This window comes from Macaca nemestrina, chromosome 9 (assembly GCF_043159975.1).
Source record: "Macaca nemestrina isolate mMacNem1 chromosome 9, mMacNem.hap1, whole genome shotgun sequence".
In the NCBI taxonomy this organism is placed as follows: domain Eukaryota; kingdom Metazoa; phylum Chordata; class Mammalia; order Primates; family Cercopithecidae; genus Macaca; species Macaca nemestrina.
Genome location: NC_092133.1, coordinates 138,631,807 through 138,658,544, shown reverse-complemented (window position 1 = coordinate 138,658,544; position 26,738 = coordinate 138,631,807). Strand labels below are relative to the sequence as shown.

At 38.5% G+C, this 26,738-nt stretch overlaps 1 protein-coding gene across 2 annotated transcripts; it reads left to right on the top strand.

Moving 5' to 3' along the window:
• The first annotated feature begins 972 nt into the window (after nucleotides 1–972).
• Nucleotides 973–26,276, top strand: LOC105490778 (aldo-keto reductase family 1 member C15). Of its 2 annotated transcripts, XM_024795738.2 has the most exons (10): nucleotides 973–1,298; nucleotides 16,882–17,049; nucleotides 17,914–18,030; nucleotides 18,130–18,174; nucleotides 19,039–19,116; nucleotides 19,887–20,009; nucleotides 21,179–21,288; nucleotides 22,418–22,583; nucleotides 24,442–24,524; nucleotides 26,027–26,276. In XM_024795738.2, exons 1-10 carry the CDS (start codon nucleotides 1,209–1,211, stop codon nucleotides 26,067–26,069), a joined length of 1,023 nt encoding a protein of 340 aa, XP_024651506.2. In that variant the 5' UTR covers nucleotides 973–1,208; the 3' UTR covers nucleotides 26,070–26,276. The 2 variants fall into 2 exon arrangements, with proteins under 2 accessions (XP_024651506.2, XP_024651507.2); XM_024795739.2 differs by lacking the exon at nucleotides 18,130–18,174 and having other exon boundaries at nucleotides 974–1,298.
• The last annotated feature ends 462 nt before the right edge of the window (nucleotides 26,277–26,738 follow it).

Genomic DNA, 26,738 nt, shown 5'->3' with positions numbered 1-26,738 from the left:
ACGCCCAGCTAATTTTTTGTATTTTTAGTGGAGACAGAGTTTCACCACATTAGCCAGGATGGTCTCGATCTCCTGACCTCATGATCCGCCCACCTCAGCCTCCCAAAGTGTTGGGATTACAGGCGTGAGCCACTGCGCCCGGCCCAAAGTCAGTTATTTTGAACTATTTAAGATATTAACCTTGATCCAGACCTGCTGCCCTTACCTACAGAGGATGAAAGTGTCCAAAGTGAATTATGCAGCAGACCATTATGCTGAACCTCTAGGCATTCTGAATTGGATGCCTTTTTTGATTTTCATTTTTCTCATAGTTGTTGTGTGTGTGTTTCTGTTTGCAAAAGCAATTTCGGCCCTGGAATTCCAAGCTGTTCGGTTAAGACCCAGGCTGCTTTGCTATCTCCTATCTTTGTTCAAAACAAACAAACAAACAAACAAAAAACAACAAAAAGAAGGAGTCATAAAGGATGTGAGACTGCAGGAGGTGCTTTTAGGATAAGTAAAAATCAGAAATCCGCTGGAGACCAGGAGGGAGTCGAGCAGGCTGTTCTAGAAAGAGGCAATGGCTGGAACAAAGGCAAGAGCATAGACATTTATCCATGATCTCAGACAAGTTTTTTTCTGCAAAACATTCAAGGAAACAAGTCAGAGAAAATGGAGTGGGGCTTGGCACAGGAGGGAAGTACACTGGGAGTAGGGGTGGGTGTTCTTACGGAATTTCATTACATGAGTGGCTGGTACCAGGCATCAAGCTTTATTCAAGGAATTCTAATAAGCTGTTTTTAAAGGGATTAACAATCAAATGTAAGTGAGAAAGTTAACTTCAGTCTGTAGCAGAATTAGTGCTTTGAAATGACCACCCTAATGATAATTTGTATCTTGTAAAGGAAGTCTAGTGCACTTATCAAGGACGAATTGGCATGGTTAATTTTTCAACTAAGGAATCACGTGTGAACAGCACGGAGGAGAAAATCAAATTCCTCTGACATTCACAGCATTTCCGAATGAGTTTTCTGTAAAATACTCCCACAGGTACACAGAAGAATCAGAGAAAAGGCACTGGACTGATTCCAGCTTCATTTCGAAATCATTGGCAACTGTCGTCTCCACCCCACCCATCCTGTATTTGGTGCAAATAAAGAACGCAGGAGCCTTGTCTCCCGCTGGGCTGTCAGTGAGGAAATGGTGGAAAGACAGATTAGCTGGGCATAATGACGGATCTGAAGCAAAGCTATTCTGTGAGGCTGAATGATGGACACTTCATGCCAGTGCTGGGATTTGGCACTTATGCTCCTGATCATGTAAGTGGACCCCAGGAGGCTGAAGTTTCTTAGGTTAGCTGTACTTGCAGGGTTAGCTGTTGCAGTCATCAGGCAACAGCCCTGCACTTGGTAGACAGTGGATGCTTGGAAGGGCTTATCTGAGCTTCCATTTAACTGTCTCTAACTTGCTCCTCTCAAGGTCACAGAGATCTTTTTTGCATTAGGTGGCATGACAAATTATTGATTGTGGGGATTCTGAGATTGAAAATTTTGTGGGTATATTATTTTTATTTCTATTAAAAGTATCAATATTACCTAATATATCAAATGCCTTCCATGTATTTTAGGTGTTTTACATGCATTACTTTATTTAATTCCTTAACAACTGGCCTAGGTAAGTACTCATCAAAATTTGTTACATTTTTAAAATTCAAGTTCAGGCTGTTCTCATCTTTTGCTCTGGTCAGAGCCACCTCACTCTTGCTTAGAAACGTGAAGGGCCAAGGGTCCAGGAGGAATCAAAAGCCAAAGTGAGTACTTAGTGGCAGCTTTGCTGTGAGGTTATTGGAGCTTGGAAGTATTTGCCAGAGAGTTTCAACCATCCAAACTTTTTGCCATGTAAGAAGCCACTATGATTCTGTCATAGTCTCATCAATGTATTAAAAATATAGTAGTCTTTCATTTTGAGGGATTACCTGAAGTTTTTTGTCTTATGACTGAGAAAATTAAGGATTGTGGACCCAAAGGGTAAGGTTGGAGTGAAAGTTTAATAAGTGAAAGAAGGAAGTTTTCTGGAGTAGAGAGGGGACCTGGATGGATAGTTAACTGTGAGGTCAGGTCTAGGGTTTTGACGGACTGGGAAAGAAAAGAATTTGTCGACGGGTCTTGGAGAAAGTGTAACTCAGCTTGTCCTGGGACCTTGGTCCCGGGACAAGTCAGAGACTGAAGTGAAAGTTTGGTCCAGCACCTTGGTCCAGGACTAATCAGGAGTTGAAGTGAAAGCTTGGCCCAGGGCCTTGGCCCAGGAGCAGTCAGATGCTGAAGTGATGATTCATAAAGGCTCGTCTCATAGTCCATATGTCCACAAAAGGAAAGGAAAGTGCCCACCAGAGCCCACCGGAGCCCACCATGTACAAGCCCACAAAAGGAAAAGAGACTTTCCTAGAAGTCTGTTGGTTATACAAAAGACAGATGTGTTTCTCTGTTGGTTCTTGTGCTCACATTAGTGCAGTTGTTGGTATGCCTTAGGCATAAAGGACAAAGGCATTTTTACGTTGGGCCTTGTTCTTTTTTTTATGTGAGTAAGCTGGAGGTTTGTGTAAGTTTCCTTATCTGTGTGTGTAGTCTGATTTTTTTAGGCTGTTTCTCTGTTTAAAGGAGTTTTACCAGGAACTCATGCTCACCGTTTAAGTTTTTTCTCTCAGTTTTACCCTCAGGAGTGGAGTCCCTAATTGTCGTTAGGGAGATTGAGTGTTGACTTTTCTGGCTGTTTTTTGTCTGATGGTGTTGTCATGTGGGGAATAGTAGTTAGAGTTCTTCTTGGGGTTGGTTTAATGGTCTTTGGAAGAAAGATGTGTTTATGTGTGATGTTATTAGTATTATCATTTAGAGTTTGATAGTTTTTAGGTGAGAAGAAATAATTTGGGCTATTAGAGTACATGTATTAAAATGAAACAAGGGGGGATAAGGATGGTTTAAAAATTCTGAGGTTGTTGACATATCCTGATAATTGGTGGTTATAGTTATGTCTGTTAAGATTTTGGTGTATGGAGCTTGGTTTTGGTTAATTTTTTTGGTCTTCTTTTCTCAAATAAACTGCTGGATTATGGGTATTCTATATATTATGACCTGGTAGGATTTGTAGGATAATTGTTCAGAACTAGAATATTGTTCTAAATTTTATATTATTTATCTTTTTCTGTTTTTATTTTTTGTGGTAGTCAGAGATTGTTGGTTCATAAGAATAAGTGGGGTTAGTCTAAAATGTAGGTAAACATTTAAAAGTAATTAGTGAGACTAGAATTTAATGACAACTGGTAAGTTTTGACACACTATTTCTCTCTCTCCAGTTCTTATTTTTGTCAAAAACAAATCATGATAGGATAGGACTGAGTTGTTTGTAAAATAAATTTTAGTTTCATATTTGGTGATTATTTGTGTAAAGAGTAGTAAAAAAATTTTTTCTGAGACAGTCTCGCTCTGTTGCCCAGGCTGTAGTGCAGTGGCATGATCTTGACTCACTACAACCTCCGCCTCCCGGGTTCAAGCAATTCTACTGCCTCAGTCTCCCAAGTAGCTGGGACTACAGGTGCATGCTGCCACATCCGACTAATTTTTTGTATTTTAGTAGAGACAGGGTTTCACCATGTTTCCCAGGCTGGTCTCGAACTCCTGAGCTCAGGAAATCTGCCCGCCTCGGCCTCCCAAAGTGCTAAGATTACAGGCATAAGCCACCATGCCTGGCCTTAGAATAATTATTTTTATATAGTGTTTTAAAATTGGTTTTGATGGAATTCTATTCCATAAGTAACTTCAGATAAGACCTCAGTTTAAAGTTGAGTCTAGTCATGGGTTTATACTCTCAAATATTTATGAGTTGGGTAAATTCTTCTTTTTGAGGTCTCAAGAACATGGGGTTCTTGGGCCTATTAGAAAGTGACATTCTTTACTTACTATAGGTTAGGAACTCTGGGAACTGCATAGACAAGGTATGAGGCCAGTTTTTCTAAGAGGTTTTTATTGGTTTTGGAAGTTAAGTTTGATTCTTCAAAGGGAAATATATCCTTCTAGTCAAAGTCTTGGTAAAATAATCATTTTAAAAAATTGTGTCTTGTTGTAAAAGAAAATGGATTTTTATTGTACTGATGTAAACAATTGTATTGTTATAAGTCTAGAATATTTATAATTAGTTTCTGAATTTTAGAGGAACCAGGTAGAGATAAATAAATATGTTTTAAATTTTGTTCACAGAAGTATATGTTACTCAACTGTTAAAAGTTGTAGTTAGTTCAAAAGTTTTTTTGACTCTGAAAAAAACAAAATGATGATCAGTAATTTTTTAAGTAAAAAAAAGGATTACTTCAGTTTTCTATTAGTCTATTTGGTTAACTCTTGTTCTGTTTGATATTTATAAACACTAGTTTTTTGTGAGTCTTATATGTTTTTTGTTATTAGAAAGTTGTATTTGAGAGTATTTGTTAAAGTCTTATAGTTGATTATGAATCATCTTTTGAAGAGGATTAAAACAAGATAACAATTGCATGTGAATGACAAAATTTCCAGGGTAGTTGTAGTTAAGAATATGATTGACAAAGTAATTTGGTTATTTCTGTGGTTTACAATAGTTTAACATAATAACCTTAATTATGGTTGACAGTATATATTTAGACATTTTATATGATTTTGGAACATATATTAATATTTACTGAAATATAACTTGAGGAAGATTAAATATCATTTTGGCAATCTCACATATTTAAATATGTCAAGTGATCCTGTTTACTTTTTTGGAATTGTTTTAGGGGCCTTCTGTAGTTAAACATTAGGGGTCAGGGAAGACAATCTTGAAACTCAAGCTTGATTTTCGGAAGCCTGTTGAATATGTTAGAGTTTAAAAACTACTTGATATTATGAAATAAAATTTCAGATTACCATAAGTCATTTGCTTTGTTAAAATGATGATTCAAAAATTTAAAAAAGTAAAAACTTTTTATTAGTCTTTATTATGACATGAAAATCTTGTTCAAAAGAAAGTCGAATTTCACCCTTTTATTAGTTTATTATTAATGTCAATCCCAATTTTAATGAAACTTTATAGATAATTCTATTTAATCATAACCAATTTGACCATGAGGTGAGGTCTTTATAAACCTTTAATAATTCTTTATACATTTTATTAAAGAGTAGATTAGCTTATTAAGAAAACCTTGTTGTGTTTTTATTTCAATGTTCAATTTATGAAAAAAAGTAATATTTTTGAATTTAGTTAATAGGTTTACATAGAGTGGTTTTGTAAAATTTTTATAATTTTTCACAACTTGTTTTAGTTAATACGTTTAGAGAGTGGTTTTGTAAAATTTTTATAATTTTTCACAACCTGTTTAATCTTTCAGTTTTATTTTCTTTAAGACAGCCGTGTATTCCTAGGCCAAATTTATATTTTTATGTCTTTTTATATTTTTTTATTGAAAACACTTTTTACTGTTTTTACATACTTTGTATGTAAATTTATTTATATAGTCTCAATTATATGTCATAATTCTTAGTAATTTTTAACTTTAATGTAAAACCTGGTAAGTTGTTTTAGTGATGTATTAGGCATAAAATCTGACTTTTTCTTGTATAGTTAGAGGTGTGGTTATTACTATATGTCCTCAGGTCTTATTAATTGTGAAGTAGGAAAGTCAAACAGTTTTTAAAGGTCAAACAAGTAGTTTGCCATCTTAAAATATTTAGTAAATTTAGTATATGACTTGTATAATGTATACCACATATTTATATCTTGAAGACATTTGTATTTTACCAATACTTTTTAAGACTTTTAATTTTGTAAAGATTAAAGTCATGTGAACTAAGAAGCATTATAACTTTTAATTTGCCTTCAAAAATCTTTTTTTAGGTCAATTAATTAGAATTTTTTTTAATAGACATCACATACCTAACATATATATGACTATATAGACAGAAGAAGATCTAGTAGTTGTAAGATTTTCCGTTTGTCAATCTTCTAATTGGATTATTGGTCTCAGGATGGAGATTTTTAAGAAAAGAGCTAGGAAAATATGCAGTTTCTAGGGCCTAATAAATAGGTGTAGTTGAAAGAAAAAATAGATTTTGAGAGGCATTTACCTGTCTCTAATTCTTTGGGTTCCACAAGGAAAACAGAGATTTCTCTCAAAATGGAATTTGTTGTGTCTGTGTATATGGTGTTTCAAATTTTTTTTCCAAAGGAGTCCCAGGTCATCAGAAGTCATCTTAGGGCCTTTTATGTATGTATTAAGGGTGGTAAGACAGAGTGGAGGAAAGTAATTTAGTTGACTGAGAATAAAACCTTTTCCGGAAAAACAAGATCTAAGAAAACTACAAAGGCCTTTTAAATATACCTATAGTTTCGATCTCAACCTTTAGTTGAGTGTTCTTTAAGAAAATTATTTTTCATTAATTAAAATTTTACAGAAACTAGCAACAGTGATGCTTATTATTCTTTTTATTGGTTTGTATAGGGAGAGAGGCCTAAAGTCTGACTGGATTTTTTTTTTTTTAATCATTTTGTCGGTATGTCTGGCTTTTGGGTTTTCTAGGGGAGTTTTTCTTGAAGTCTTTTTTGGCTGTATAAGTTTGTACCACTATTTGTTTATAGTTGTGTTCAGGTTTTCTAGTTTCTTCTCGGGTGAATCCCCTCTGTATTCTTACACCTTTGCATCCGCTTCTCGCTTGTCCTAACGCTCTTGCCCAGTGGTGCCTCCTGCCTCCAAGCCTTCAGTCCCAAACCCCACTCCTCCTCAGTCTCCACCTGTTACCCATTCAAAAACCATCTCTGCCATTCTCTCTCTCTCTGAAAAGTGGCTGGGGTTAAAGGCATTGCTTGCATTCATGCTCCTTTCTCCATGTCTGATCTGTTGCAGATCAAAGTTGTAAGTATATTCAAAAGTCTTTTATATTTTTCTCTTCAGTCTTGTTTTCCTGGAAAAAGGTTTTTTTCCCAGTTAACTGAATTACTTTTCTCCATTCTGTCTTGCCACTCTTAGTGCATGAATAAAAAATCCTAAAATAACTTCTGGTAGCTTGGGACTCCCTGGGAAAATAGAAAAGTCGCCACAAATCTCATTTTGGAAAAATTCTCTCTTTTCCTTATGGAGCCCCTGGAATTAAAGGTAAATAAGTATCTCTCGAAATCTTTGTCTTCCAGCTATGCTTGCTTATTGGGCCCTAAAAATTGTTTTCCTAGCCCTATTCTTAAAGGCCCTCATCTGGAGGCCAATTATCCAATCAGGAAATTAGCAAATGCAAATTTTATAACTACTAGATTTTCTTCTGGTTGTCTGTGTGGATATATGTATGTTATGTGTGCAATGTCTATTAAAAGAGCTCTAATTAATTGTCCTAAGGAAAATAAGCACTTAAATATTTTTAAGGAAAAAGTTAAAGCTGTGGAACCTTTCAGTTCACGTGACTTTGATCTTTAAAACTTACTTGTACAGTAAAATTAGAAATGTCTTAAGAGTTGCTAGCATACATTTTTGTTTGCATTTATTAAGCAATTTCATACTTATCTCTGCCAAATACTATAAGGTGTCAAAATTTGGCATAGAGGCTACAAAACTATAACTCAGCCCAAACAAAATAATGTTTGTGTATTTTTTAATAAATAAAAATTAATACTAATTTAATGAAAATAGCTACATCTTAAACTATTTAGTAAAATATCCTTACTGGTTTTTTTTGTTTTTCTGTTTTTTTTTTTTTTTTTTGAGATGGAGTCTTGTTCTGTCACCCAGGCTGGAGTGCAGTGGCGCAATCTCGGCTCACTGCAAGCTCTGCCTTCTGGGTTCACTCACGCCATCCTCCTGCCTCAGCCTCCCAAGTAGCTGGGACTACAGGCGCCTGCCACCATGCCTGGCTAATTTTTTTGCATTTTTAGTAGAGATAGGGTTTCACTGTGTTACCCAGGATGGTCTCGATCCCCTGACCTTATGATCTGCCCGCCTCGGCCTCCCAAAGTGCTGGGATCACAGGCGAGAGCCACCATGCCCGGCTAAAATATCCTTACTTTTAATCTTGTGGCCCTAGGCAGTCTAGTCCACAGACATGAAGGAAGTTTGTTTTTGGAAAGAACTGTTATCTGTTTTTTGTTTTTTTTTTTTGAGACGGAGTCTCGCTCTGTCGCCCAGGCTGGAGTGCAGTGGCCGGATCTCAGCTCACTGCAAGCTCCGCCTCCCGGGTTCCCGCCATTCTCCTGCCTCAGCCTCCTGAGTAGCTGGGACCACAGGCGCCGCCACCTCGCCCGACTAATTTTTTGTGTTTTTAGTAGAGACGGGGTTTCACCGTGTTAGCCAGGATGGTCTCGATCTCCTGACCTTGTGATCCGCCCGTCTCGGCCTCCCAAAGTGCTGGGATTACAGGCTTGAGCCACCGCGCCCGGCCAGAACTGTTCTTTAATATTTAAAAAAAGATAATTTATATTTAAAAAATCGTATATGGCAAATTCTTGTCCTAAAGTAAATTAACTGGTTGTTTAAAGAAAGGAATGTTTACAAGTCAAAAATTAATGCATATCAGAAATTGACTGTGAAGGTCATGAAAAATTTTATAAAAGGGATTTTATGCAAGAAACATTGTACAATTTAAAAGTAATTAGGCCTCATAAATGCTTTATAAAATTCCACTGTAACTCTTAGCTGTACGACTTGCCTGCTTTGCAGCTAAGTAAAACCTAGGACACATGAAGTTAAATGGTGGAATAAGTCAGACCTTATCTGCACTTCTCTCTGGGTCCTAGGCTCTACACCTAGTACAGAATTAAAATCTCAAACTTATGAAGGTTTTCAACAAAAGTAAAGGTTGCTAAAACTTAACAGCATAACATGTATTTAAAACTATTGAAGAAACGTTTTATGTGCAAGGTGTGTAAGAAAAGTAAAATATACTTTTGGTAAAAAGATTATTAAGGAGGTATGAGAATGTGGATTTTTATCTCCATTAAAAGGTTGAAGAATTGTTTTAAGGCTTAAGCAAGTTTTGAGAGGTTAATTGTAAAGGAAATTCTGTGTGTAAATGTATTGGCTAAGGTTAAAGGGGCATCATCCAGTTTTTCTGTAAATTGAGCATTAAAATAAAAGCACAATGGTTTTTTCTTAAAGCACTAACCTGCTCTTTAACAAAAATTATAAACGGTTAAAAAGAGTCTATAGAACTCTTACCTTATGCTCAGACATTAAAATTGGGTAAATATGTATACAAGGTTTTATTAAAAATTAAGTTTAAAATTAATAGCACACTAATATAAAAGTAAAGTTTGGCTTATTTAGTATAATATCATGCAGAAAGCATTGTCAAATATAAAATGGTGTTTAGCTTTCTTTGGGCTATATTTATATAAATATATTGTATGTGTCCCAAAGTTATAGGAAATGCCTATAATTCCCATGTACCTTAGTGTATCTATCTTATCAGTAATAATTATAATTGTTATGTTAAAATTATTGTGTGCCGCAGAGGTAACAGATATCCTTGTCAATTGTGTCTTAAACTATGGCTACCTTAAAACTTTTTGTTATCCATAAGCAATTGTTGCCTTGCTTTGGTCTTCTTCAAAAGGTGGTTTTATAATCAGCTATAAAGCTCCAACAGGTACTCTTAAATGCAGGTTTCTGATAACTTTGGAGAATTGTAACATCAAAATAAAGGAAAAATGTTCAGGACTTTTAAAGAACTAAAATGTTAATGTTGAACAGGACAGGAATTAGCTGCATAAATTAAATTAATAAGAAGCTAATCTTTTTAACATTTTGCTTAAAATATTGCTAATCTTTTGTTTTGCTTTTCAAAGTCAAAGAAATTTTTCTTTTGAGCCATTAACAACTTTTAACAATTTAGTTTACTCCCGTAAACAAAATTTGGAACATACTTGTTTCACTCTACCTGATTGTCTCCAAAATTTGGAAACTATCTGTGAGTATTCTTAAGTTATGGCAATATAGTTATTTGTATAAGTGCAATAAGAATCTGTTTTCTTTTGTAACAGGACACAATTAGAAAAACTGGTTATTTTACCAAGGCTTTGACTGAAATGGTGTGCTTTCCTTTAAGGAATCAAACTTAACTTATGAAGCCAATGAAGCCCTTGGAAAACCGGCATCATATTTTGTCTACAGAGTCCCTGTACAGGGTTTCTGATCTGTGGTAAGTAAAGAATGTCACTTTCTAGCAGGCTGGGAGCCCTAAGTTATCTTGTGATCTCAAGAGAAGAGAAATTCACCAACTAATAGGTATTTAGTGGTACAAATTCATGAATGGGGTTGGGTTTAAAAAGGCCTTATCTCACATTCCTTCTATGGAACAAAGTTCCATAAAAGCCAATTTAAAAGGCCTATGTAACAAATAATTATTCTTGCTACACTGTATGCAAATAATTAAGACAAGTATAATAAAGCAAACCAATCCTACCATAATTTGTCTTTTAATAAAAATGGGAAACTGAAGAGAGAAAATTATGTTTCAAAAACCATAGCACACCTGTTGTTAAATTGTAGTGTTATGTAATGTTTTTCAATTTTTATTATTTTCTACTGTTTTAAATTCTATTTTTTCCGGCTACAAGTTTCTAAAATAAGCTATCCTTTCTTAAAGTCCTGTAAACGGAAAACTAGATGTTTCAGCAGGCGCTGTATCTAAGTCCCCCGACCATCACAGGAGGAAATCTCTTCACTGCTGGTGTCAACAACTAATAACTAAGGGTGTCCGGAATCCTTTGTCCCCATGTCTAGTGAGTCCATGGAACCCAGGGTAATTAAGATGGTGCCTGTTACAGGAATCAAATCCTAGATACATCACACTCAGGTCAAAACCTGGAAAGCTAAGGAAGCAACCCCTGACAGCCCAAAAAATGTCCTAAATATCACTGTAAACAAATAAGAAATCTTAAACTGAAAATCATAAAAAGTAAGTAACTAAGTGAAAATTAATCATCTTACTCAGCCTCAACCCTACCTCACCAAATACTTTTTGTTGTTTCTACCTCTCCTTTAAAGCTAAATATCAAAACTTTTTAATGGAAATTATTTACTATGATACCCTTGTGAGAACTGCTTTACTCACTCTGCTATTTAGTAGGACTATATACTGTAGTACCCTCAGGATGTAATGTCTGATAGACAATCTCAGTTACCGTAGCATTTTACTTAGTAACTGTTATTCCTGCTATGAGGATAATAACTAACAAAAAAATAACACATGTCTCTTTCCAAATATGTGCCTCTGACTGTCATTAAGAAAAAAATGTTACTTCTGTCTCAACCATCAGGCCAAATAAGAAATGCTGCTAAAAAGAACTAATGTTTTTACACAGCTTAATTAATCTTTTTCAAAAGTTTTTTAACAGAATCATGGCCATTTCATAGACAACTACCCAGAAACATCTACAGACTGTGTTGCTCCTGCAGTCAATCCAACACCAAGAAACTCTCCTCCGCCCCCCAGCAGGAAGTAGCCAGAAACAACACATCACCCTTTGTCCTTTTATAACTATAGGGTCTGGAATTATTGAACAGGAGCACCATCATCTCGGACAAACACCACCACTTTAAATTCCAGCTCCCTTTCTAGCCTTATGCATTTCAAGGAAATCACTTCTCTACTACAAGTAGCCAGAAAGAGCAGACAGTAAAACACAGAAAAGACAGCTCAGACACAGGCAGAGGTGGGGGGAGAGTCTCTTGGGTAACTGCCAAACTTCACCCTCATACAACGGGCCCCAGTAAAACAGTGGGCCTTAATAAGTGAATTCCTTTCCCTTCAGGTGCACTAAGATAGGGAAGGTAAAAGCAGACTCCCGGGATATGCCTGCAGCTGCAGAAAGATGTATGGGAACAGGCACACAACTCTCCCTCCCACATGAGCACAACAAAGAAACACAGAAGCAGTCCAAGCCTCTGATCAACTCTCCCACTGTGAATCCTTAAAAACTCTTAGTCTGTAAAGAGAGCAAACCTCTGACCTAACTCAGCCAGAAGGCACCTCTCAGATTTGTTTTCTCTAAAATAAATCTGTCCAGACTGGCAAGGCACCTTTTCATGTTTCTTTTGTGTTTTTTTCCTCTTTCTTTAATTCTTACACCCCCTATTAGAATTAAGTGGTTTAGAAAAATATTGGGTTAAAGTCTTTCCTGAGACGCCCATAAGAGTTGTGTTGTGGGGGGAGGGGAGGCCTGGACTGGAGAGGAGAATAGAGAGACTGGCTTCAGAGTTTTGAACGAAATCTACTTTTTTTCCCCTTTTATTGTTAGCATCACCTGGGGCCCCCTGGGTAGTGATGACAGATTGAGTCATTGGAGTAGAGGAATTGAGTCCTGGGACCCATCAATCTTGTTGGACCATCTGGGAGACTGGCCCTGGACTCAGAGACCTGTGTCTCCAGGGACAGTCCACCTTCCAGTGGTCACCACACGTTGGACAGGGTTGAGATGACTTTTTGTTGCTTTGACAGTTCTTTTTAAAGTGTCCTGACTTGTCGTACTGGTAGTAGTTAGTAGGTGTACCTGGGGATCTTGGATTTTATGGGCCTGTAATGTGGTCACTCGAGTCTCTGTCCTTTTTTTTTTGTATGTTTCCTCTCTTTCTCCTGGCCCCCCTCCTCTTGGTCCCTATTGTAAAAGACTAAAGTAGTTAATTTCGGGAGTTTCTCTAGGGTGTTATTTGGACCTATGGCCTGTTTTTGTAGTTTCCTTTTGATGTCAGTGGTTGTCTGAGTAATGAATTTGTCTTTTAAGATTCATTGTCCATCAATTGAATCAGGAGATAGGGAGGTGGGTTTCACTAAAGTCTATCTCAGCCTTCCCATAAAGGCTGAGGTATTTTCATCTGTTTTTAGATTCAACATGCACATTTTAGAGTAATTAAGAGATTTGGTTCTGATTTTTTGTAAGTCTTTTAATATGTACATCAGAGAGTGCTTTCTTTTTCACACCTCTATGGGATCACTAGAACTCTAATTACGGTTTTCAAGGGACGTTGTCTCCCTTCTTATCGGGAATGGGGATCTTGTCTCTTTTTCATTCTCTTTCCCCTTTTTACTGGTTTTCTTTTTCAGCCAGTTATAGGAGATATGTTTTCATCTCTGAATCTCTTTGTTGTTTGCAGAGCTCTCTGCTTCTCAGTAGTTAGGGTTTGGTTCAAGAGTAACATAACATCTCTCTATGTAAGATCAAACACTTAAGTTAGATTTTGGAAAGCCTTTATATATCTGTCAGTGTCATCGAATAACTTGCCCAGGTCTCCCTCTATTTGTTTAAAGTCTTGTAATGAAAAAGGAATCTAAACTGTAGTGGTACCATGACTATCAGGCATTTCTTGTAGGGATAGTAGTGGATTCGGGGGTTTGGGTGGTAGAACTGGAGGAATTGATGATTATCTGACTACAGAGGCTCTGTGAAGTGGGGACAAGGGCTGGGACACCTGGGAGTTGCATTTCAGGGTTCTCTGGGGGTTCTTTTCTCTGACTTTGGGGAGTTGTCTACTGTGGGCTTGTCTGATGTAACTGTTAAGAGGGCAGGGTCAATTTTATAATGCTTACAAAGATCTGGGTTGTTTTTCAGGGCAAAGAAGGCTTGTACATAGGAAACTTCAGACCATTTCCTCTCCTGTCTGCAGAAAAGATCTAGTTGTTGGATAGCGTTAAAATTAACACTTTTCTCAGGAGTCTAGGCCTGTCCATCCTAGAGTTGGTAAGAAAGCCATGTCCTTGTGTATAAGAATTTGAGTCTTTTTTTCAGTCTCAGGGTCAAAGGAATCTCAGTGCTTCAAAATGCACTTGAGAAGAGTGCAGGCTGAAGATGGTTTGTTACTCATCTAGAAAAGGGGAGGAGAAAAGATGTTCCTTAGTCTCTTTCTTCTTTTTAGAGTGACCCAGGGTGGAGAGAAAGAAAGAGTGTCTCCCTTTTCCTCTTTTCTCTCATCCTCCAGGTCCCAGTGACTGTTATAGGAGTCACCCATGGATGCAAATGTGACCTTCACCCATAGATCTGAACAAGTTAGTCGTTAGGAGTAGTCATGTTCACCTGTATGAAGTACTAGTTCTCTGTCTTTCTAGGTTTCTTAGACCATAAGCCTCCCTGGGGGAACCCTAGGTGTCTGAGAGACATTGTACAGTAGTTGGATTTGGGTAAGACCCTTTAATGAAGGGAGCGTTTTAACCTCATCTCTGTCTTTTCTAGCTATGGTGCTGGTAAAGCATTGAATTTCTAGAGAATGGGACTGATTGACTATTAAACATAAAGTACTCCTTTTTGTTTAAATGTCAGTGTAACTGGATGTAGAACAGGTGTCTCAAAAGAACCTGAGGATTGAATGGCTGTCCTCCCTCTAATGGGGACAGCACTGAGGCTAGAATTTGTTTCTCAAGGGAGGTTTCTTTCTGATTGTTGAAAGTGGTGTATTTCTGTTCACAGATAGGGTATGAAGTTTGATCACTGTTAGAGGGACATAGGAGAGAGAGGAATTGGGAAACCAGAGGTTTTGAGCAAAGGGCTGACAAGGCTCCCCATGGAGAAAAAAATGCCATCCCCCTAGGTGGTGTTGTAGGGTCTGAAATGTTAGGTAAAAACTCTGACTCCAAATTTTTTGCAGGCAGAAATTAGAGGTCAGAGGCATAATAGGCTGTTCCTGTATGTCTCACAGTAGAAAAAAAATTAATTAGTCTCATAAAGCAACCGTTAAAATACATTGGGCAGTGGTGAATTTTTACATGGAGGAAAGACAACCCAAATGGAGAGGGAGGAAGGTATTCACTCATGGTGAAATGACCCCCTATACAGTGTCATGAATGTCTATCAGTAGGGACAAAAAGACCCTTATTAGGTGAAAATTTAGACAGAAATGTTGAATTCCACTTGTTTCTAGGGAATCACAAAAACAGTACCTATTTGAATTACATTCCTGATTACTACAACACTGGCTGAGTTTACCCAACAAGAATATATTCACAGCTTGTAAAAATGCTATAACATTGTCTACGAAGAAGGAACAGAAGACATGACAGCCATGAAAAGAGAGAAAGAAAATGCAATAGGAAAGGCTATAAGTTCTGGTGCCAAAGCCCTGATAAGCTGTTGGGAACTGGAGTTAGTACAGGCGCCTTCAGGTAACATTGAGGTGTAGCCTCAGCCAGAAACTTTGTTGTCTTAGGACCTCTGAAAGTTTGCATGCATGCAACAGCTAGGTCTTCCATGAAAGAAAACTGGAGTGGAACAGAGTCAACATTCCCAACACCTGAGGATGATAGGGATTGACAAAGTCCTCTCCAGGAAGCCTGTCCCCTGAGTCTTGTAAGACTGGCAGCTGCCCTATTTACTGACAGGGGCCCAGTGTTTTGTTTGCTCTTGAGAGAAAAAAAAAAATCTGAAATGAAAGTAAAGAGTTTGGAAGTTGGCTCCTGCTCACCCTTCCCATTAATACCATTCCCAACCCATGCACCAAAAATGTGTTACAGTCTCATCAATGTATCAAAAATGTAGTAGTCTCTTGTGAGGTATCATCCAAAGTTTGACCAACCACCAACAAAATTGTGGACACAAAAGGTGAGGTTAGAATGAAGGTTTAATAAATGAAAGAAGAAAGCTCTCTGTAGTAGAGAGGGGACCTGAATGGGTTGTCAACTCTGAAGTTGGGTCTGGGGTGTTTTGAACTGGGAAGGGAAGGAATGTGTTGACCGGACTTACAGAAAGTGTTACTCAGCTTTGCCTTGGACCTAGGCCCAGGACTAATCAGAGACTGCAGTGAAAGTTTTGTCCAGGACCTTGGTCTGAGACTAATAGAGAGTTGAAGTAAAAGCTTGACCAAAAACCTTGGCCAGGAGCAATCAGACACTGTAGTGATGATTCTTAGAGGCTCAGCTCACAGTCAAAAGCATGTCCAAAAAAGAAAAGTGTCCACTGGAACCCACTGTAGCCCATAGTGTACATATCCACAGAAAGAAAAAGAGACTACTTTCTAGAAGCCTGTTGGTTATACAAAGGACAGAGGCATTTCTATGTTGGGTCTTGTTCTCTTACTAGTGTAGTTGTGGGCATGTCTTAGGTTTAAAGGACAAAGGCGTTTTTATGTTGAGTCTTGTTCTCTTATTAGTGTAGTTGTTGGTATGTCTTAGGCATAAAGGACAAATGTGTTTTTATGTTGGCCTTGGTCTTTCATCTGAATGGGCCAGAGATTTGTGTAAGTTTCCTTATCTGTGTCTGCAGCCTGATTTTTCAGGCCATTTCTCTGTTTAAAGGAGTTTTACCAAGAGCCCACCCTAACTTTTTTATCTCAATTCCACACATTAGGAAATGAGAAGGGAAAACTCAGAGTCATAACGTCATAATGGGGACTAGATTGTGCTTCTCAGTGAAATACACTATTCAGCCATCCACTCAGTTCACTGAAGGGAATTTAAAGTGTCACACTCTGGTCACAGTGAGGTAGGGGCAGCTTTGGGGTTTCTTTGCAAGAATTGCTCTAAAAATGAGAGAACAATGTGCTTAATCTTGGTAGAACTATAACATGAGAAGTGAATTTACAACAGCCATCAGACAGGGCCGTTGCTGTCAATGGCATAATTTTCCATTTTATCCAGTAAGTATAAGGTGTGTCTAACATATGTTATATTCAGTTTCTACAATTGATTGATATGGAATGAGACACAATTTTTCCATACTCCAGGGTGAAGCTGATTTCTCTAATTCATTTGGGAATAGAAGTTATACTGGAGTTTAATCAATGTCCTTAGAGTACAGGTCTATCATTGAAACCCATGCCATCAAAATTGGAGGAGGAGGCCAGCAGAAACTACCAGTGAAAATGCCATTGGGGGAAATGCATTGATGTTCTCTGGTTCGGGCAGATCAACAACTCCTCTTACTCCTGTCTTGTAGACTCCCAAAAGCCAGGCTGCTGAAGCCACCAAAGTGGCTATTGACGTAGGCTTCCGCCATATTGATTCAGCGTACTTATACCAAAATGAGGAGGAGGTTGGACAGGCCATTTGGGAGAAGATTGCTGATGGTACTGTCAAGAGAGAGGATATATTCTACACTACCAAGGTGAAAGTTCTGTGTGTGAAGTGGTCAGAGGCCACTACCAGTTGAGATATGTTATTTTGAAATGAAAATATGGTGTAAGTTGAATTGTTTATTTACCTCCTAATATTGGGAAGGCACATTATAGAAACAGAAACAGAAATGACTTGCTTACTCTGAAATATGTTACGGTGGAACACAGTTCTTTAGTGTCTCTGAGCATCAGACAGTATTCATATATAAAATGGAAATAATAATACTTATCTCCTTTAACTGTTGTACAGATTAACCAAGCCACTATGGGTCCACTCCTTCAGGAGATCTTAGGATGTAGCAAGTAAAGTTAGATATTATTCAGAAAAGGGATCCAGACAAGAAAATACTTTTTCTAAAATCAGCATTGAGATTTCTGAACTTTCTAAAATTGTCCTAGGTGGAGATCCATGCTTCCAATGTAAACAGAGCTGAAGTCTTCAGGGATGCACCCTGTGTGTGTTTATATCGATACAAACTTAATTTTAGAATGTGAGTCTCTCAGAATAATTCTTCCTGGGAATTTATTATACAGGACAAGAGATTCTGTTCTCTCTGTCCTGCCATTTATTGACTCATTTTGGTGGATGACTCCTCTAACCCTTGATACACTGAAGTTGATTTTCCTGCCCCTTGTTAGTTTTTTTCAGTTTTCTTACATTGCAGTCATTCAAGGAAATCTCAGTGTCCCATCGAGGACCTGATTTATACTGAGTAACATATATTTAGTGCCACTCTTTTAGCTTTAGACTACAGTGTTTTAAGACTCACATCTCAGTATCTGACCATGAAGTTTCATTTTGGTCCTCAAATGTGTAAAATTATAATCCACTTTGTTTCTTTTGGTCACTGCAGCTTTGGGCTACTTTCCTTCGGCCAGAATTGGTTCGCCCAGCCCTAGAAAGTTCACTGAAGAAACTTGGACTGGATTATGTAGATCTCTTCATTATTCATGTACCATTTGCTATGAAGGTCAGCTTTTGTTTTTCCTTGTTATGCCCAAGACTGTTTCATCATTGTTATAAGCACCTGAATTATCTCATTCTGGCTTGGTTTCCTGGGTTCTTCCAGAGAGAGGCAGATTTGAGTGAGGTGCATAGGACATCCAAATCTTTCATGAGTATCTTTCACATTGAGTGCTCTACCATCAAGATTTTCTGTCTATCCTTGTCCCCCAGCCTTAAGGGGGGGTTCAGATTCAATGATCTCACTTCCTCCACCCTAGATAGTTGAGGGCATTGCCCTGTCTCAGTGCTTGTGTTCCTGAATGGAGGCCCTGAGCTGTTAGGATCCTCAAGAATGTTGAGTTACCACAGACTGCAGAGATACAATAGGAACCCCCACCTCTTTAACAGGAGGGTCTCCCATATGTACCCCTCAGCCCAACAAAAGAGAGATATCTGTGATGGTGCATGTGGCACAACTGGGCTCCTTTGGGCTTCACTGATCCAACCTCTCATCACAGGGGACATTGGCTGAGCACATCTGATGTCCTTACTATCTGAGTTGGGTAAGCATAAACTGGGGCTAAACACACTGAATGGTTATACTAAGCTCTGTCCTCCACATCAGTTTGTCCTTGGGAAACAAAATGAATTCCAACTATAGGGACCTCATTCTTAGTGAAGAGTAGGGACATGTGGAGGATGGAGCCTGGAGGTTACTGGGGCAATGTGTTTTGCGACAGTCACTCACGATTTTTTTCTTTCAACCCATGTCTTTGTTTGCACACACATACACATATGTACACATAATCCACACATGCCTGCAAACACACACACAAACACATTTACACACATACCCACACATATATATACACACATGCACACATGCATGCACACACAGGCACAAATAGGCACACTCAGATTAATAATCACAGCCTCCTGAAACTCGTGAAGGTTGTTTGAACAAACTCATTAGGCACCAGAAAGGGGAGTTCCATAGAAAACATCCTTCTTTATCTTCTGTTCTATTTTCCAGGCTGGGGAAGAATTACTGCCAAAGAATGCCAGTGGGGAGATTATTTTAGAAACTGTGGACCTTTGTGACACTTGGGAGGTATGTTCTGCTGCAGACACCAGGCAGCACTGTGTGGTGAGGTTGAAATCACAGGAGGAGGGGTCAGAAGAGATGCGATTTTGCTCCAGCAGTTGTCTGACCTCACATCTGACCTCTGTGCCTCTGTGTCCTCATCTGTGAAGTGAGAGAGTGGAATGAGATGGCCTCTACGGTTCATTTTAATTGTAACTTCTAAGGTTCTAATTAGACACAGAAGCACCTTTGGCCTTGAGATCAGGTTGAGGATGTGAGCCCTATAAGAGCGGTCAGCGTGTTATCCTTGGATAGAAACACATCATGGAGGAGGGACAGCTGCGGACTGACTCAGCAGGAGGGTGGAAGGTGCAGGACGGTGAACCTGCCCTTGAAAAACCCATTTGATTGATTTTTTTTTTAACATTCTAGAATAGATGTAGCAAAAAACCGTCTACTAACAGAAAACCTGAGAGTCTTCCTTTCTTATGACTTTGGTATAATTTGTTAAGGAACTATTGCATGTCTCAAGCCAAATAGGTACCATTGAAATAAGTGGGAGACAACAAATATGTCTACTTGCTGTCCTAAGTGTGCATGTAATAGAATCAAGGAGACAAACGTATATGCATAGCAAAGTAATGCATTAGCAAATTGTATATTCAAGTGATAAAACTGTTTAATTCAGTCTAATATTTATATATGTTAAAACAGATTTCCAGCATTTACAAAGTCAAATGCCAATTGAAAAGAAAAATTTACACTAAAGGTCTACCACCCATATCCTTCCTCCGCAGGCCCTGGAGAAGTGCAAAGACGCAGGTTTAACCAAGTCTATCGGGGTGTCCAATTTCAATCATAAGCTGCTGGAACTCATCCTCAACAAGCCAGGGCTCAAGTACAAGCCCACCTGCAACCAGGTGAGCCCTTAGCCCACAGGGCCTTCTCTGACTTTCTGCTCTTCACACACTTCTTGCTTAATCATGTCTCCAAGTTTCTGCTTTGATGTCATCTATGTGGATGAGAGTTCTTTTCTCTCAGAAATAGAAGATACGAGAGAAAGGCAATTTGAGTGGGGTGGAAGAGCACAATTCTTCAGAGGGGATGAAAGTTCCTGTGAGACAGCCATGTGGAGGTGCTGAGTTGGGAAGTGGCAGCTCTGGTCTGGAGCTCAGAGAGTGGTCCAGGAGGAGATACAGATGTTTGCAGTCATTGTTTTATGGATAGTAACTAAACTCACAGACATGGATTTGTTCTCCTAGGGAAAGTTCATGAATGAAAAGGAACAGGCAGGAAAATCCACAGGAGACGGTGAGGCAGAGAGGCACTGGCAAGGAGATTGAACAGGAGCTGCCAGACAGGTGGAGACAACCAGGAGAGGGTGGTGTCAGGAATCCAGTGAAAGTTTCGGTTTTATGAAAGAAATTAATTCATTTGTTCTGTAAAAATTTCCACATCACTTACTAATGGCTTACTCATTGATCCACGTGACACACTTTGACATGTTCCTTTTGTGCTTCCTGCAAATTGAAGCTTAGTGCTACAGATTTCATCTCATTTGATTAATGCCATGTGAATTTATGAATTTTAGCCAATATGTCATTTTCCATTAATCATAATTACTATGTCTTTTGATGCTCAAATTTCCATATTTAGACCAGCAGAAGCCTCTTCAAGTAAGATCCTGGATCATTTGGCAGCATGCGTCATTGTCATTATTCTTTCCTTTCTAGAGTGCAAGCTCTTCTAGGCTCAAATGGAAACTTTCACACTCAGAACTGGAATATGCCCTTCCTCTAAGCAATATTGGTTTCTTTCACTAAAAATGGCTTTTAGAGGCTATAATTGGGGCACAAGGTATTTTAATAATTTTCAAACATAAATAGAAAAGGAATAAGAAAATTACTGTATCAGTATGGCAAACGATGGGATTTAAAGGTGCTTCAGAAGGTGCATGGGGAAAAGGGCCAACATGAAAATATAGTACATCTATTAATGTGGTATTACACATGCCTTCCGGCCAATTTTAAATTTGCATGTGATTGTTGGTTCATATATTGTGACACCTTTTGGTCTTGAAAAATTACAGGTGGAATGTCACCCTTACCTCAACCAGAGCAAACTCCTGGAGTTCTGCAAGTCCAAGGACATTGTTCTAGTCGCCTACAGTGCCCTGGGATCCCAAAGAGACCCACAGTGGTAATAAGAATATCAAAGAGCTAATCTATGGCGGGAATTCTGTTGATGCTGAAAAACTCCTATTAAAACTAAGTTCTAAAATTTTATTATTAAAAAGTTCAAAGGTTAAAAACAAAAAGCAATGGTGTAGTTGGTTCCCATGTATCACCACTGAGCTTAAATATCACCAACATTCTTTCCTTCCTGTGTCATCTATGTGACTACTTATGCCCAATCCCACTCCTAATATAAATTTTAAAGTGATCTTTAGGTAAAACTTGCATAGGCTGTAATGCTATACTATTTTGGCAAATGGACATACTCTGTAACCCACATCCCTAATGTGGTATACAAACTTACTATCTCCCAGAAAAGTTATTTTTTGTTCCTTCTGAGACAATAACTTCTCATTGCTAGGAAACTATTTTCTGATTTTTTTTTCTCCTTAAATTAGTTTTGTGTGCTCTAAATTTTCATATGAAAGAGATCATGCACACTGTTTTGCACCTGGCTTCTTTGGCTCACTGTGTCTGTGAGATGCATTCATGTAGTTGTGAGTATCTGTAATTCTTTCCATTTTATTTCTGGATATTATTCCAGGGTATGGATAACTTGTTTATGCATTCACCTGTTAATGGACAGCTTTATTGTTTTCAGTTCACTGCATTTATGAATGAATCCATATGAATAGTTATGAGACCGTTTTTTTTTTTTTTTTTTTTTTTTTTTTTTGAGACGGAGTCTCGCTCTGTCGCCCAGGCTGGAGTGCAGTGGCCGGATCTCAGCTCACTGCAAGCTCCGCCTCCCGGGTTCACGCCATTCTCCTGCCTCAGCCTCCCGAGTAGCTGGGACTACAGGCGCCCGCCACCGCGCCCGGCTAGTTTTTTGTATTTTTTTAGTAGAGACGGGGTTTCACCGTGTTAGCCAGGATGGTCTCGATCTCCCGACCTCGCGATCCGCCCGTCTCGGCCTCCCAAAGTGCTGGGATTACAGGCTTGAGCCACCGCGCCCGGCCTATGAGACCGTTTTAAATCAAATTGTATTGTGCCTACTCCTCTCAACTCTCTGGAGAATTTGGGGAAAGGGAGCAGCACACTCTAGATTTTCCGTTTTGCATCCTTCACATCTGTGTCTGTTCCTACCCCAACAGGGTGGATCCCGACTCCCCACATCTCTTGGAGGAGCCAATCTTAAAATCCATTGCTAAGAAACACAGTCGCAGCCCAGGCCAGGTCGCCCTGCGCTATCAGCTGCAGCGGGGAGTTGTGGTCCTGGCCAAGAGCTTCTCTGAGAAGAGAATCAAAGAGAACTTCCAGGTACAGGTTGAGCAGAGTCACTCCAGAGTGAGCCACGGACGCTGGTCTGGGTTATCTCCCTTACATGGGAAAATGCAACACGTGTCACTCATTCCTGTGCTTCTCTCCACTGTGTGCTAAGGGAGGAGGGCAGTGTGGAAGGATCGAACAAGAGAGCACTGAACTCAGAGGACTAAGGTTTTTCATCTCTAGGCCTGGCTTTGCCACTTACTAGTTGTGTGACACTAGGCAAATTTCAATTCACTTATTTTCATCCTTTTCAGGAATTCTACATGGTAATGAACTTCAAGGACCCTGATTCCTCTCCTTCACTTTCTCTACCTATAAATGCCTATTTGTATTTTAAAATCAAACCCAAATAAAATTAGCTGCTCTGTTAAACTACTGGGACACCCCAGCCCAGTTTTCACCACAAAAGCCCCTGGCATGACTCTGTGAGTGAGTTTTTTCTTTATTAATTTTACATCATTTGCTAAGACTTCAGTGTGCTCTCTGGACTGTGAGAACCTAAATACAATGACTCCCTCTGGATTATCTTTTATTACCTTTCCCCTGGCAGTGACTCTAGCAGGTATGAAGTTAGGTATAAGGTTACAGACTAACCAAACTAAGAAATTGATGAGTGAAGTTATTTTGGAAACCCTTCTCCACATACACTCTGGACCTTATATTAATCACAGGTCTCCAACTTATTTTGTTTTGAATCCCACAAGAATTTTGAAAAAATATGTAAGCTGTTTCTCATTTTAAAATGACAGCTACAAATTTTATTATGAGTTTAATATTTATAAGAGATGACATTTGAGTCATATTATATATAATGTATTTATTTCAAAATAAGTTATAGATTAAATATATTAACTTGTGGAAAAATTAAATAGGTAAATCTAAATCTCATTGTTACAACGTAAGGAAAAAATATCCATTTTATTTTTTGATCCAAATCAAAATGTTAATACCTGCTCTCTTGACAACCATATAACTTCTGAAGTACATTTTTAAAAAGAGTTGTGAATAAATGTGTTGGCAGATAGAAAGAAAACGGACAGATATATATAAAGAGATAAATACATTAGATAGATAGATAGAGAGAGAGGTATCTGAGTCTTTTGTGGAATTGTCTCCTGGATCACATAATGAACTTAGTATTTTTTTTTTTTTTTTAACCAAAAATATCTGTTTTACTATTAAGGGACTCCTTATCAGGGACTATGTGTTGACACAAATGAACCTCTCTTGACTTAAGTAAGAGAGAGTTATTAAAAATGCAGAACTCTTTGAACATAAGATGTAAGTGTCTCAAAGATCAATTAGTAAGCATTTTTTATAAGGAAGATAAAACACAGCTAGAAATAGACAGTATTTAGGGGTCCTGAGTTGAGCAAGTAGAACAGTTGTCCAGAAATGCTTTTTCCGGGGTAAACAGATTCTTGAGTGGGAGTCTCCTGTGTTCTAAGACTTTCTCATTCCAAGGATGGATCAAGTTCCAGGGGAACTGAGGAAACAAAAGCCTGACCAAGTGTGGACATGTCCAGGTGGCAGTTATTTTGCACTTTCTTTTCTATTTTAAAATAAAGGATTTCCTTTTTCTGTCTCAAGCAATTCTCAACAAATATTTTAGATTGATGAGTGCACACCTTTCTTTTGAGAAGTGGAGCTCAGTGGGAGAGGGGTGGGATGGAGAAGAGGCAGAATGTAGGTGGAAGAGGTCTCAGGCCAAGTGCATCTGGAAGCCGATGAAGATGAAAATGCTTCCCCTAATGCTGTCCTCGCCTCTGCCTCCTGGAAAGTCCTTGTATTCCCATGTAGAAGCTGCTGCCCTGGGGAGGGGTTAATGTGAGTGTTTTCTTCCTTTCAGATTTTTGACTTTGAGTTGACTCCAGAAGACATGAAAGCCATTGATGGCCTCAACAGAAATCTCCGATATGATAAGTTACAATTGTAAGTGATGCTTGTAGATTCTTTCACAGGCTGTTTTCTGTAGTATGCAGGGAAATGGGGGAACAAATCTTCCCCCTATCAGGAAGACATGCCCAAATTCAGGCATGGGATAAAATAGGAGATGCCCTGTAGCCCTCAGACCAGAGGTTTCCTCCAGGACTCAATCTCTGACCCAGCAGAAATGTGTCTGTAAGTGAAACTGCCAGTGTCTGCACCATTGTGAATCCAATTCTTGAATGCCCTTACTATCTGTGCCTGGGTCTAGCACTCAGGGCCCACTGCCTGTGAGTCTAGAAGGCTCAGTGTGTAGTACCTACAAACCTATGGGGGTCCATCATCATGTTCTCTTTAATTTATATTAAAATCAGAAGAAAAATGAATACAATAATAATGCATATGTAATAATGACTCCATCCTGCTCTATCTTTGTGTTTGCATCATGGTAATGGAAAACATAATTTAAGTATTAGTGCAGGATGGGCCCCCGAAGGCAAAGGTTGCCTATGTCCTAGGGAAGCCTTAATGTGGTATTCCCTCTTCAGGATGCCAACTATTTCTGCAATATTTCTGTCTTTCTTGGCCTTCTTTACCTACCACAACCCCCCATTTCCTCAGTTATATAATCTCACCATGCTGAATGGTGAATGAATTATGAGAGTCATAGACCCTCAAATGCTAGTGACTGAGGTGTCAATGGCCTTTACCAAGATAAGATCCTTTGGAGTTTCTCTGGATCCTCAAGGCAGGACTCTTACTCCAGTGTCATCTTTGTCCACCTGAAGTCCACCTCTGGGGAACCCAACATCCCTTGACTGGTTTATTTATAAACGTGATGTTCCATTTGCTCAACTACTGCAGGATTTCAGGACTAAGGAGAGAGAAGGCTAAACAGAGAGGAGTTTAGAGGAGAGTTTAGAAACAGGGGAAATACAATTTTGGTTGCCAGAATAAAGACTCAGTCTCCAAAAAAGATCTGAAGAATCCCACTCCTTTACATAAAATCACACCAGGATTCTGAGAAGAAACATTTTCAATGAGAAAAATGTAGGAAGTAACTTTTCTATACCCGAAGGCTGAGTATAAGTCTGTGATCTGCCTTATGAGACTGTGAACGCCTTGTCCTACTCTTGTCTGTGGCCCTATGTCAATATGACTCCTGGCACATTTAACTGCTTAGAAGGTACTTTTTAATGTCACTCAATTAAAAAGAACAAATTATGAAAAAGAAAAATGAACATGAAAAGGAAAACAAACAGTAATTTTAATTCCTAACTAACAGGTATGTTTATAATTATATTTAAGTAAGACATAATTGTTTTTTAGGTGTGAGTATTAGAGATGCATCTCATCCCCTCCATAGATTAAATTGTGTGTGCCGAGGTACAAGTAGGGACTCAATGGTAAATTCAGAAATTTTAGCCCATCCTAAGTGCATCTTCAGAAAAAACTCTTTGACAGAATGGAAAAAAGTTACTAAATTAATATTATTTTTTCTCTTTCAGTGCTGCTAATCACCCTTATTTTCCATTTTCTGAAGAATATTGACCATGAGCTATTGAACATTACCACCACAATTTCCTCCTTTTAGGTGACATAGAGAGGATTTCTGTATTTGATAGAGGAGCCGGAAGTAGGATCTGAAGTTGCAGGTTGCTTGCCTTTCCTTTCTTTTATGAAATGAAGACTTTAACAGGAAGATGTTTGTTTTTCCTGATAAAGTAATACCCATAAATTTTTTAAAAATGAAGAATAAAGAATATAAAACAAAAATGATCTGTAGTTCTTTCATTACAGGATACTTATCATTTGGTACATTTTCCTTCATGATTTTTCTAAACAAAAGGTCTGATATGGTTTGGATCTGTGTCCCCACCCAAATATTATGTCAATGGTAATCTTCAGTATTGGAAGAAGGATCTGGTGGGAGGTGATTGAATCATAGGGATAGTCTTCACCCTTGCTGTTCTGGTGATAGTGAGTTCTCATGAAATCTGGTTGTTTAAAGATGTGTAGCATCTCCCCTTCACTCTCTCCCTCCTGCTCTGGCCACATGAAGACGTGTCTCCTTCCCCTTGCCTTCCACCATGGCTGTAAGTTTCCTGATGCTTACCCAGCCATGCATCCTACACAGCCTGCAGAACTGTGAGCCAATTAAACTCCTCTCTATCTCCTATACTACTGAGTATTCTCCTGGCCTCCTGAGATCAGTTTCTC